At 48.1% G+C, this 13,385-nt stretch overlaps 1 protein-coding gene across 2 annotated transcripts in view; it reads right to left on the reverse strand.

Annotated features, from left to right (window-relative positions):
- Positions 1 to 201: 201 nt before the first annotated feature.
- The window catches only part of LOC133361697 (zinc finger protein ZFP2-like), a 37,798-nt gene continuing 24,614 nt past the window's right edge, over positions 202 to 13,385 (reverse strand). Inside the window, exon 5 of one of the 2 annotated variants that reach the window (XM_061580703.1) lies at positions 202 to 1,712. In XM_061580703.1, the coding sequence (XP_061436687.1) occupies positions 1,149 to 1,712 (564 nt within the window). In that variant the 3' untranslated portion in view covers positions 202 to 1,148. Of the gene's footprint in view, positions 1,713 to 2,982; positions 8,842 to 13,385 lie in introns of those variants that run through there. The other variant, XR_009757408.1, reaches the window with a different exon arrangement.

A 13,385-nucleotide genomic window follows, 5' to 3' on the forward strand; every position in this document is an offset into this window, starting at 1 on the left:
CTTTTGCCCACTTCAGCAGTTGGTTCTTGCTGTGCTTGTCCCACCTGATGACGGACGCTTGTGTTGAGCCCAAGACGTTGTGATTTAATTTATTTTTATTTTATACCTACGTGACTTTACCGAAAGAACCAAAGAGTATGGATACCTGCAGTCACGAAAACTTCAAATCTAACATCACTTATTCAATGTTTGACCCTTATAGACAAAATCAGATAAGTATTCATTCTAAATTATTGAGTCATTTTAACAAAATGTAATTACTGCACTGAAATATGCTGCATCAGGTTACATCGAATTAACAAGAAGCTATTTAAAAAAATACACACCGTCTGCTTACCAGTATATGTACAACATACTATTGTGTCATTCAAAACGAGTAGGCCATTGCATGCTGGCGTCTGGGTCAAAATTGATGAAATTCTAAACATTACCAACAAACTCCACAACCAAGATGCCACATCGACCATTGCCCGCTACTGACAGGCTCTTGTCCACATGCAGGCCGGTGCAGGGCCACCGGTGCAGGGCCACCGGTGCAGGGCCACCGGTGCAGGGCCGCCGGTGCAGGGCCACCGGTGCAGGGCCACCGGTGCAGGGCCACCGGTGCAGGGCCACCTCCTTGTGCCACACAGGGGCAGCTGCTACTTGGGGATGCTCTTCGAGTGTTTGAGACGAGATACGATAATAAAAAAAAATCCGAATTTCCGAGGCGATTAAGCAAGCACAATAAAAATGCAATGATAACATAGCAAAAGCTTGGGAGCTTATTGGCTCTCGCTCCTGGTTAGAGATCTACGCAACCCACAGGTCCACAAAGACTGGCCGCTCTTACCCTGCAGGTTGCACCTAGAAATTGAGTTCAACTTCACATTCTTGTAATTAAAGGCCTGTGACAAAGGTGCGTCTATTGGAGCGACATCGTCTCAGACTTACACATCTACCGGGTCTCCATTTGACTTTGTATTGTCTCGGAGGAAGTCCACCCACACCTCCACTTCCACCAACTGCTGGGAGTTGCCTTGCTCTGCCTCGCAGTGAGAATTATCCTCCTGCTTCACGTTCCCTCCATCGATGTGAAGGTCCGATTTTTGAGTTGACTCTTCATCTTCACATTTTACCTTCACTTCTTCGCTTTTCACCATCACTTCTTATTTCACCTTCACCTCTTCATATTTCACCTTCACCTCTTCATATTTCACCTCGATACCTTTAAAAGTGTCCAAGCTGGGATTTTCTTCCGGTTCTTGTTTCATGAGGGATGGGCTCATTGCGGCACTTTGACTTTCACAAGCTGATTTCAGACTCCACTCCTTGTGAATCTTCTGATGCTTGTGTGTTCTCTGGTGTCTTTGAAGATTTGATGACTGTGAAAACGCCTTCCCGCACACACTGCACCTGAAGGGTTTCTCTCCTGTGTGTGTTCTCTGGTGTTGTACAACAGCAAATGAAACTGAAAACGCCTTTCCACACACACTGCACTGGAAGGGTTTATCTCCTGTGTGTGTTCTCTGGTGTGTTTTAAGAACAGATGACTGTGCAAACGCCTTCCCACACACACCGCACCTGAAGGGTTTCTCTCCAGTATGTGTTCTCTGGTGTGTTACAAGAGTAGATGAAATTGTAAACGCTATCCCACACACACTGCACCTGAAGGGTTTCTCTCCTGTGTGTGTTCTCTGGTGTTGTACAAGAGCAGATGAACGTGCAAACGCCTTCCCACACACACTGCACTTGAAGGATTTCTCTCCTGTGCGAGTTCTCTGGTGCCGTGTCAAATTTCCAGTACGATCCGTGCTGTATGCACGCTGGTCGCATTGTTGCCTTTTTGCACCAAGCCGCGCTGAGTGCCTTTGCTCCATTAGACTAATTCTGCAGAGGAAGTGACAGCTGCAGACAGAAAAAAAAGTTTGAACACCATCTACACGTCAGTATCAATGCACAGAGGAATGCATACAGTCACACGTCTATACTTCTTCTTGGTTCTTTCGGTAAAGTCAGATTTGCTGTATCAAGTGACTCACTTAATACTCTTAGGTTTTTTCGGTAAAGTCACGTAGGTAAAAAAATTAAATTAATAAAAGTAAAATAAACAAATTAAAAAATTCACGAGCGTTCGTTTTTGCTGATGTTACTAGTGGGTTTCTTAGCATTCTTAAGAATAGTAGCTATTTCAGCTCTTGCTACATCTGCATGGATGTGTCCTATGCCTCTGAGGGCTACATCAATCTGAGAAATCACATCCTCTGATTTCTCAGATTGATGTAGCCCTGACACAATCCATGTAGAATTGCTCAAACTATTAGACAGCAACAACATACGACAACTGACGAATTGGTACAATCAAATATACAATGGCAATAAAATTCCATCCAACTGGCTACAATCCATCTTTGTGGCCATACCAAAGAAAGCAACAAGCCGGAAATGCGAGGACTACAGACTGATAAGCTTGATGAGCCACGTGCTGAAAGTCTTCCTGAAGGTGATCCAACAGCGCATACGCTCCACATGCGAAAATGCATTGAAGAACACACAGTTTGGCTTTTGCAAAGGACTAGGCCAGGGGTCGGCAACCAAAATAACAAGAAGAGCCATTTCTTTCCAATTCGGTACAAAATTCAGTATTTCAAGAGCCGCAATGCATCTGAGTACATACTGTACATACGTACATATCGTCAAGAAGCAGCCCGTAAAGAGCTGCATGCGGCTCCGGAGCCGTAGGTTGCCGACCCCTGGACTAGGCACAAGAGAAGCAATCTTCTGTCTACAGATACTACTACAGCGATGCTACGAACATCAGAAAGAAGTGTACATCTGCTTCATAGATTACGAGAAAGCCTTTGACTCAGTCGACCACGACCAACTAGCAGCTCTATTAAAACAACTGGGACTAGATAAAAACGACATCAACTTCATCATTGCTTTTTCGATTTAAAGCTTTCGTGACTGCAGGGATTCATCTTCTTGGTTTTCGCCTGAGGACGGCTGCTTGCGTTGTGGCCGAAACGTCGTGAGAATTGTTTTATTATGTTTTATTTTTATTATTTTATTACTTCCCTTCTACGTGACTTTACCGAAAGAACCAAGAAGATTCATCATTGCTCTTTATTGGAAGCAAACAGCCCAACTCTGATATGACAACGAATTGACAGACCCAACACCAATACAAAAAGGTGTACGACAGGGCTGCCCACTTTCACCCAGTCTTTTCAACATCTACTCGGAGCAGATTTTTGATCGAACACTAACAGATAAAAACATTGGTATTAAAGTCAATGGACAATACATCAACAACATCAGGTATGCCGACGACACTGCACTGCTGGCCGATTCAGAACAAGACCTACAACAAATCTTGGACGAGGTTGCCACAGAGAGTCAAATATGGGGCTTACGAATTAATAAAAAGAAAACAAAGGTTATGAAGGTCAGCCGAACTACAAGCGAAATAACAATCAAGCTGGGCAGCGAAAAATTGGAACAAGTACACCGATTTAAATACCTTGGTGTAATAATTGACGATCAGTTGAACCATGAAGTCGAAATCAAGAGCAGAATTGAACAAGCAAGGCAAGCATTTATTAAATGGAAAACACTCCTTGCAGACCGCAACTTGAGTACATCACTCAAACTGCGCACACTGAAATGCTACATCTGGTCAATTTTGCTGTACGGAGTAGAGACGTGGACACTGACAACAACAGCAACAAAAAGGCTCGAAGCTTTCGAGATGTGGCTGTATCGAAGAATGCTGAAAATCCCATGGACAGCCAAAACCACCAATACACAAGCTCTGCAAGATATGGGCACTGACAGGCAACTGCTGAAGACCATCATTAGCAGGAAGTGTTACTACCTAGGCCACATTGCCCGAAACGACCACAAATACCAGCTATTAAAGCAAATCCTGGAAGGAAAAATCGAAGGGAAAAAACGACTAGGACGGCCAAAAACGACATGGCTCAGTAACATCAAAACATGGCTACAATTAACAACAGCACAAACTCTACACGCCGTGCTAGACCGGGACCAATATCATCGTGAAGTCGCACACGCCGTTAGGCAGCACTAAAGAAGAAGAATGTAATACAACACAGAGAGTCGGTCAACACACAATTAACGCATAGCCCGGTTGATTACGTATTTGAAAGATTGCTAAGTTAGAATTTAAGTGTGAGAATTCCAAAGAGAGGACCCAGGCAGAGAGAACAGACAGCGGGTAAGCAAGATGGCAACGTGGTACAGTACACAAGCTTGAAAATTAGAAAGGCACACTAAAATTAAATAACCTAGTAAAATATCGAAATGTAATGTAATGCAACACAGAGAGTCGGTCAGCACACAATTAACGCATAGCCCGGTTGATTACGTATTTCAAAGATTGCTAAGTTAGAATTTAAGTGTGAAAATTCCAAAGAAAGGACACAGGCAGAGAGAACAAGATTACGTTTATTTAGTGTTAATGTGTTAATGAGTTTGAATGTGATTTAGGGCCTAGTCCGTTAGTGCCTTGACTAAAGCACTCCGCTTTTGTATTGTTTTTTTGTTAATTTGTGTACATTTATGCACTTTCAAATATAAATGTACGTGTCTATATTTATTGTAATACAAATACAAGGATATTTATTGAAATGTTGGGTTTATTTTTATTTGTTTATTGAGTTAAAAATTACACTGGTCACACTTTTTCTGGCATAAGGTATTCCAACGGTTTTAAGGTAATTTTGGGGTGCTGATTCCAAATCTGGCATCAGTTTTTGTCTATCACATCAGATTTTTGGGATATGAAATATTGCATTTTCAATCAAATCAGCAAATGTATGCTCATATACAAATAGCTAAAGACATCCATACAAGAATAAGATAAGATACAATAATAATGAAACAAACATTTAATGAGCCGTAGCACAAAGTTGTGAGAGTGACTGCATATCAATGTGAGTGAATGTATATTACCATGTAAGAATTGAATTGTGAAGATAATAAAAATATGTACAAAAAGGTCATTCACAATAGTGATGTTACATCTCGATAAACGACCTCTTCTTTGACGATCTCCGATGTACAGCTTGTGGAATGTCTCTCATCAAGGACCAGCATTAATCTGCCATCATGTTTGAGTCCCATATGGTCTTGGTAACGTTCTTCCATAACTTTAATGTCTTGACGAAAGCGTTCACCTTGCTCTTCACTCACGTGACCCATGTTCTCTGGAAACTGAGCCAAGTGACTATGCAACCTTGATGCTCGTTCTACATCCAAGTGCTTGGAAACTCAAGAGCAGCTCCTCCACAATCTCTCGATAGTTGTCCACTTTCCTGTTCCCAAGGAAATTCCGCACCACATCAGATAATGCATTCCAAGCTCTAGCCTCTGCCGCAGTCGTAACAAATTGTGGATCCCTGATGAGTGTTCTTATTTGAGGGCCAACAAATATTCCTGCCTTTTCTTCTCGGCACTGAGACTTGAAAAGGTTGAACATATATAGCTGAAGCAGTCTCCAGTGTGATCAAGAGCTTTGACAAAGTGCTTCATTAACCTAAGTTTTATGTGCAGTGGGGGAAATACAATTTTATTCCTATCAACCAGAGGCTCATTCTTGATGTTCTTGTCACCAGGCGTCAAACTGATTCTTGGTGGCCAGTTCTGTTTAACCCAGTATTCTAATGTAGCCCTACTGTCCCAGTAGCACAGGAAACAAGGGTATTTGGTGTGACCTCCTTGCTGACCCAGCAGAAAAGTAACCATTTTCAAATCAACACAAATTAGCCATCCATGAACATGGTATTCCTATCTATCCAGAACAATCTTGATGTTGGCATATTCTTCATTCATTTTTAGTGTCCTATTGGGATTGAACCATATATATTTCTGTTGTGAAGTAACACACATTTCAAACTCCTTTTACTACTGTCAATAAAAAGTCTCCATTCACTTTAATCATATGCGGGCAGTCCCATATTGAGAAGAAGCCCTTCAACATCATTACAATAAACAAGTTGACCATCTGAATGGAAGTACTGCTTCTCTGTTACGATAAAAGGGGACAGTAGTACCAGGTCTGAGTAGTCCTTTCTCTTGCAGCCTGGAAGCCAACAATTCAGCAGACTGCTTTGGTAAATACAAATATCTTACAAGATCATTCAATTCAAGCTGACTAAACAGATACATTTTATCACAATCTGCATCAGATGACGTATATTCTATCTGAGCATCATCATCATCTGTATAAACAGGTAAACTGAGGGATTCAGCATAAATCTCTGGTAGCTCAGTTAATACAGGCACAAGTATTTCCTCACAGTGCTCAACTGGTCGTCTGGTAGATGGGATATCTGGGTATTGTAAATGTTGTTTGTTTTTCTTATTGAAACCTTTTACATTGACAAGGCAGAAGTAGCAGTTATCCAAATGGTTTGTAGGTTCTCTCCTAACCATTGGCACACCAAACTTCAGCTTAGCATTCTTTCCTTTAGACCATGATCGCAAAGTTTCAACACAGATTTTACACACTTTGTGAGGAGCCCAATTTTTTAAGTAGGCAAGATAAACCTTCTTGACAAAGGTATTGATGTTGCACCTTTGATCCTGCAAAGTGAATCACGACGTCGTGATTTTCATTGTTTTATTTTTATAAATTTTTATTTCATTTTTTACCTACGTGACTTTACTGAAAGAACTAAGAGTATACCCCTGATATTTTAAAGATGGCAATTCTCCTGCTGTATATCCTACTGTTGTCCCTCCCGGCCATATCTAGTGCCACACTCAACTCTACAAACGGCTACCCTGGTTACTTCGCGTCCATACTTGTTGCTCAATTTGCCACTACACCTGCTAATGAAACAGCGTATAGACAATTATACACTCCATCATTGAATCCTTTTCAACCCTATCTTTGTCCCATGACTTCACCAGCACTCCTTCCAAACTTCATTCTGCTCTTAAGAATATCACCATCTGCGAGTTGCTGATATTCGTCCAAGGTTCGCCGCTCTTCATCCTTTCACAGAAAATACCTGTGCAAACTATTAATTCTACTTTTCTTATTTCTGGGTGGTATTGAGCGTCATCCTGGCTCAAAGAAAACGTATAATTACGTAGATTTTTCTGGCAGAAAAGGTGTTGGTGTTCTACACGTCAACATCAGAGGGCTTGTGATTAAATTAAGTAAACTAAAACTAGAACTGGCAAGTCTGGACCCGGACATTGTTTGCCTAACAAACATTTCTCACTCCTCCTGTAAATGACTTGCAGATTACGATTGACAACTACAACCTCTTTGGGCTTGACCGAGGATCTAAAGGAGGTGGAATTGCCATCTATATTTGTAATACTATTGCATGTTCACCAGCTCACTCCTTGTTTAAAAAAACTTGCTTTGAAGGTCTTGCTCTCAGAATAACTCTCCCAAATAATCAACAGATATTGGTAGTGTGCTGCTATAGACCACCTAGTGGTAGGGATGTTGAAGCTGCGTCTGCACTGAGAGAGCTTCTTGGGGGCCTCCCTAAAGGTGAAATCGTTTTAGTGTGTGATCTAAATTGGAATTGGCTAAAATCGCAGGCCGTGGCCACAAATTTTACAGATGAATTTAACCTATTTCAATAAATAAATGTCCCCACAAGACCCAACCTAAAAAATCCGGGATAGTCATGTCTGCTTGACGTCCTATTGACAAATGACCCTCACAATATCGCACTGACTGGTGTTCTGGGTAATAACCTTAGTGATCACTCCTTCATATTTGGGGTGAGATCATCAGCCAGACCCAAAGCCCCCCCTAAATTGGTTGAGAAGCACTCCATGAGACACTTGAGCATTCAGGCATTTACTAATGATGTGCTTCACTTGGATATTGACAAGGTCTCTGAAATCCCAAACCTGACTACGGCTTGGGAGATCTTCAGGTACACGTTTCTTCAAATTCTTGACAAACATGCTCCGTTGGTTATATTTAAAACTAAAGGGAACCGCCCACCATGGTTTGATCCTTTGATTACTAAGCTCATGAAAACGAGGGACAAGGCTTGGGCACTTGCCCCGACATTCTGTCCAGGCTATATGGGGGATCTTTGTCTTTGTGTGTTCGGAGCAAGTTTGAGTGGCGTGTAGCCGTGGGAGTTAAACGGGCGTGTGCTGCTATTGACAGTCGTTGACTCCGGTGTGACAGACGCTGATAGACAGACACACACAGACAAGACAGGCGGACAGACACAGACAAGAGGAATACAGAGACAGAGAAAGATAGAGGAGACAGAGACACACAGAGGCAACAGAGACAAAGACGGACAGAGATGTTGAATCGAAAACACTTAACTCGCTCCATGGAAAGAGTTTTCTCGATCTTTGCCCATCCCCGGAAGTCGTTCTAGTTTATATTAATTTCAGTGTGGCGTGTACATGTAAGCAATGTGGGATATCGATGTACACAGATATGAACAAGATCAGCAGATAAGACGTCTTTCATACTCTTTGGTTCTTTCGGTAAAGTCACGTACGTAGAAAAAATAAAATAATAAAATAAATCGCGACGTTTCGATCACAACACAAGCAGTCGTCATCAGATTAAAACATCCAGACATTTTCGCGGCAGAAGTCACGTGAGCTACGGCACGTGACATATATAAGGTGCCTCACCCCCCCACACCGTGGCTTGCCCCGCTCAGCTGAGCATTGTTTTAATGCGTTGGGCTCACGCGAAATTGATTGCTGTAAGACAAAGGTACTTTGAAACCCACTGGCTATACTCTTATATAAGCGCACAACTTCATCTATCTGTGACGAACGCTGCACTTTCCGTCGTTTTCATGCAGGGGGCGCTGCAAACCTACACACCCCCTGTGTAGGGCTGTTATCGAGGGGCTGTTTGTACATGGGATCAAACGGCGAACAAACACAGTGGGCGGAGCTCCGGGTGTACACGGGGGGGGGGTGCCCGCAACGACGTCCACATAGGGTTGTGATCCGGTGGGGGGATATAAAAGGGGATGACAGAGAGAGCTCGGGGCTCAGTGTTGGAACGAAGAAGGGAAGACTGAAGACCCGGGTAGCTAGAGCCCTGGACTCCCCTGAGACGCCGCCCTTGTCAGGGCAGCGCAGGACCGAGCCAGCGGCGTGGTCCCGTGAACCAGAGTCAGACTCTGGGACTCCGGGTACCGTAGCCCAACTCACCAGTGTTGGGCCAGACAGCCTCCCCTAGCCCGTTAGTGGAGGACTCGGGGTAGGTCAGGGATAGCTAGAGGTGTATCCCCAGTTATACGGGTGAGGGGGCCGATACCCCCTCCAGTGCTGTCCTGTAGTGACGACTTGTAATAAATACACGTGTGCCTCAACCTCGGTGTCAAGCGTCGTCAGCGGTACTTCATCTGGTGTCAGAAGTACTGCGAACATGGACACGCGCCATACAGCTCGGGCCAGAGTACCGCAGGAGGAGGACACTGCGGAGATCGTTGAGCCCGAAACGGATCAACAAGACGTGGTGCGGCAGGGGCCTGACGCCTTCTTACCGGGGCATCGGCAGGAAGAGGGGCCGCAGCCAGACGCGCTACGGCTGGCTCACGAGAGGCTGGCGGAGCTGCTGTTTGCCGCTGCCGCCACGCTGGAGAGCATCACGCGTTTGGGGGCTGGTGGTCCACCACGGGGCGAGGGGAGCCGGCGACCTGAGCGCCTTCCCGCCATTTCTGAAAGTTCTAACTTTGAATTTCCCGCCATGGACGCCGCGGCTGCTCAGGGCGTGGCCAGTTTGAACATCGGCTCCGACATCGCCGTCGCTGGAGCTGCAGCGTCATCACCGCCGGAGGGTGCGTCATCGCTGCTGCGACAGGCGATGCCATCGGCCGTTCGCGCCGATGCACAGCCGAGGGGTGGTGACAACAACCTGCGGGAGTCTACATCAACCGCTGCGCTTCATCAGAGACTGCCCCCGCTGAAGGAGTTCATCGGCGCGGAGGGAGACTGGGGCGGCTTTCGGCGACGCTTCCTCGCCCATCAGGAGATGGCGAGGTGGTCCGATGAGGAGGCTCTCTGCGCGCTGCCGGCGCTCCTCGACGGCGACGCGCTCGCCGCACTCACATCGGCGCCGAGAGAAAAGCGTGCTACGCTACCGATGGCGCTACAGCTGCTGGCCGGGGTCTATGGACCTTCAGCTGAATGCCGTCAGCAGTTTTACGATCGCAAGCGGGGTGAGAAGGAGTCGCCCCTGGCATTCCGGACAAGTCTCCTGGCGCTGGCGAAGACGGCCTTTCCTCGTATGGACGACGACGGCGTGGACGCGATGGTCATGGAGAAGATCCTCCTCCTGGCAGACGACCTCGACATCGTTGTCATCGCACAGGAGGACGCAGAGATGACTTCCCTCCAAGCCGCGCGCCTCCTCCACGCCAACCTTCTGTCACTGCGGCGGAAAGCCAGCAGGGCATCGGCTGGGCGTGCGGTGGCTGCAGCCACCCTTCCGACGGAAGAGCTCTACGCCGTCGACCATCGACGGCAACAGGCGACAGGAGCACGGTCGGGCCGGGACGGGTCGAGCCGCTTCGACCGTCCATCATCTCCGTCGGCGCTCCCGCGTTGTTTCAACTGCGGCGTCCGGGGCCATGTCGCCTCGGGATGCCGCTCTCCTCGACAACGCGGGACGACGGCCCGACGGGACGCCGGCCCTCCTCCTCCTCCCAAGCTCCAACAACATGATCCGGCGAGTCGCGGCATCACACATGTTTGGCCAAAGCACCCACCTGTCGCACACTCTCGCACCGCAACGAACGGGGGGCCGGTGGGGCGCTGCGACGGGCCGGCACGGATCGCTGCGGGGACTCAAATCGAGCCCAAGCAGTGGTCCGTGTTAGCCCATCGCGTGGTGGCCGCGGCGTCGGGGTCGTCGGCCGTGGTCGGTCACATCGATGGGGTAGAGGTACGCATCATAGTCGATACGGGGGCATCGGCGACAATCATTTCGGAGCTAATTTACAATATTCTACCTGTACGGAGCCGTCCTTTGCTGCCGGTTACCGTTCCATTCTATGCCGCTAACGGGGGCTCTCTCGGCATCGTGGGACAGATTCGAGCGCAAATTTCTATCGGGGACATCAAATTGTCGGGGCCGATTTTTGTTTCCTCCTCGCTGGCAGTTCCGTGCCTGCTGGGGACGGACTTCTTAGGCAGAATGCCAATTCGTATTCTGATCGACCAAGGATGCATTGAGCTTCCGTCGGGGCGACGCATGGCGTTCCTGCCTTCCCCTGTTGCGACTCGGACGGCGTTCGCGACAGTACCGGCGTTCGTCGTTAAAACAGTGCGTGTGCCGCCGGGAGCTCAAATGTTAGTACCTCTGAAACTTCGTAGGCCCTTCGCTAAGGGCGTTGGGGACCAGGGTGTTGTGCTGGGACCGTCTAGGGCCGGGGTTAATGGCCCTCATTTAATTCCGGCCCAGACCGTCGTAAGAGGGGACGGGGACCCTTTCATCGCGGTCCTCAATGTAGGGTCGCAGACAGTAGTGGTTCCTCAAGGGACGGTGCTCGCTCACGCGACGCCGATGCCCTGCAAGGAACCTGTCGCGAACCACGTTGACACTGCTTCCCGGACGCACCCGCATTCGGACGGCGATGAAGGGTGGCTCGACGCGCTTTGTGCGGGATCGACGGACCTGTCTAATTCAGAGCGCCAACAGCTTAGATCGCTGCTCAAGGAATTTTCCGACGTTTTCAGTCGGAATAAATACGATTTGGGTTGTACTCACCTGCTGCGTCACCATATTGACACGGGTGACAGTGCGCCTATTCGCCAAAATCCGTTTCGGTTGAGTCCCGCCGAAAAGGACCATGTCAAATCGGCTGTCGATGACATGTTAGCCGCCGACATCATTTCTCCCTCTACCAGCCCTTGGGGAGCGCCGATTGTCCTGGTTAAAAAGCAGGATGGCTCGTTGCGGTTTTGCGTGGATTTCCGGCGCCTTAATAAGATTTCGGTTGCCGACGCATACCCGCTCCCACGGATGGACGAATCGCTGGACGCCTTGGCGGGAGCGCGATTCTTCTTCACACTAGATTTACTTTCGGGATTCTGGCAGCTTCCTCTGGACGATGACTCAAAGCCTAAAACTGCTTTCCGTACACCGCACGGCCTGTTCCAATTCAACCGGTTGCCGATGGGCTTACACTCAGCGCCGGCAACTTTCCAGCGGTTGATGGAATTGGTTTTGGCTGGATTACAATGGGAGTCGTGCCTGATTTATTTGGATGACGTTATTGTCTTTGGAAAAACTTTTGACGAACATCTCCAGAGGTTGCGGGCGGTTTTCCAAAAGATGCGGGCTGCTAATTTGAAATTTAAGCCCCAAAAATGCCATTTGTTACGCGAGTCGGTGCGTTATTTGGGGCACATCGTGGGGCGCTCAGGTATTGCTACCGATCCCGCCAAAACGCAGTGTGTCAGCTCCTGGCCGACTCCAACCTCGGTGGGGGAGGTGAGGAGTTTTATTGGCTTCGCGTCGTATTACCGACGCTTCGTCGCTAATTTTGCGACAATTGCCAAACCCCTACACGCTTTAACATCTAAAGGGGTTCGGTTCCACTGGGGTCCGGATGAGGAAGTTGCTTTCTGCTCCCTTCGGGACGCCTTGGTGAAAGCTCCTCCCTTGATTTACCCAGATTTTTCGAGGCCGTTTTTGCTCGACACCGACGCGAGCAACACGGGTATTGGAGGCGTGCTTTCCCAGGTGGTTGACGGCGTGGAACGGGTGGTTGCGTATGGCAGTCGGGTGTTGTCTCCGGCGGAGCAAAGATATTGTGTCACCCGTAGGGAACTGTTGGCAATTGTCCATTTTATCCAACAGTATCGCCCATATCTGTACGGTCAGCATTTCACCGTCCGTACAGATCATGCGGCACTGCAGTACGCCCTGAAGGTTCAACAGCCATCGGGACAATTGTCCCGATGGTTGGAGGTCCTCCAGGATTTCGATTTCGAAACCACCTACCGTAAGGGCGTTCGCCACACCAACGCGGACGCTCTGTCGCGCATGCCAACCGCCTCCGAATGTGCATGCCTCCTGGGGTCGGGGCGTTGCAGGCCAGCAGGGGACATGCCGTTTCCAGTCCTGGCGGCCGCCGCCGATGTTGATACATTGCTCCCCGATGATATCGCGGAACAGGGAAGAGATTCCCTGCTTGGGTTGCCTGTTAATGAATGGGGGCGCCTCCAGATGGAGGATACCTCCCTCCTCGCGCTGCGTCGTCGCGCCGGGGAGAGGGGGCGTGGGACGGGTGATGCCGACGCATGGGAAATGCACGCGGGGTTGCTTATGCACTGGGACGGGAAATCCCACCGTCACCGGCTGGTAGTCCCTTCTGGGTTACGGGGTAAGGTGGTGTGGGCTGCTCATGAGCGCC

Source organism: Lethenteron reissneri, unplaced genomic scaffold (genome assembly GCF_015708825.2).
Source record: "Lethenteron reissneri isolate LAM-NWPU_2019-01 unplaced genomic scaffold, ASM1570882v1 scaffold_120, whole genome shotgun sequence".
Classification (NCBI taxonomy): domain Eukaryota; kingdom Metazoa; phylum Chordata; class Hyperoartia; order Petromyzontiformes; family Petromyzontidae; genus Lethenteron; species Lethenteron reissneri.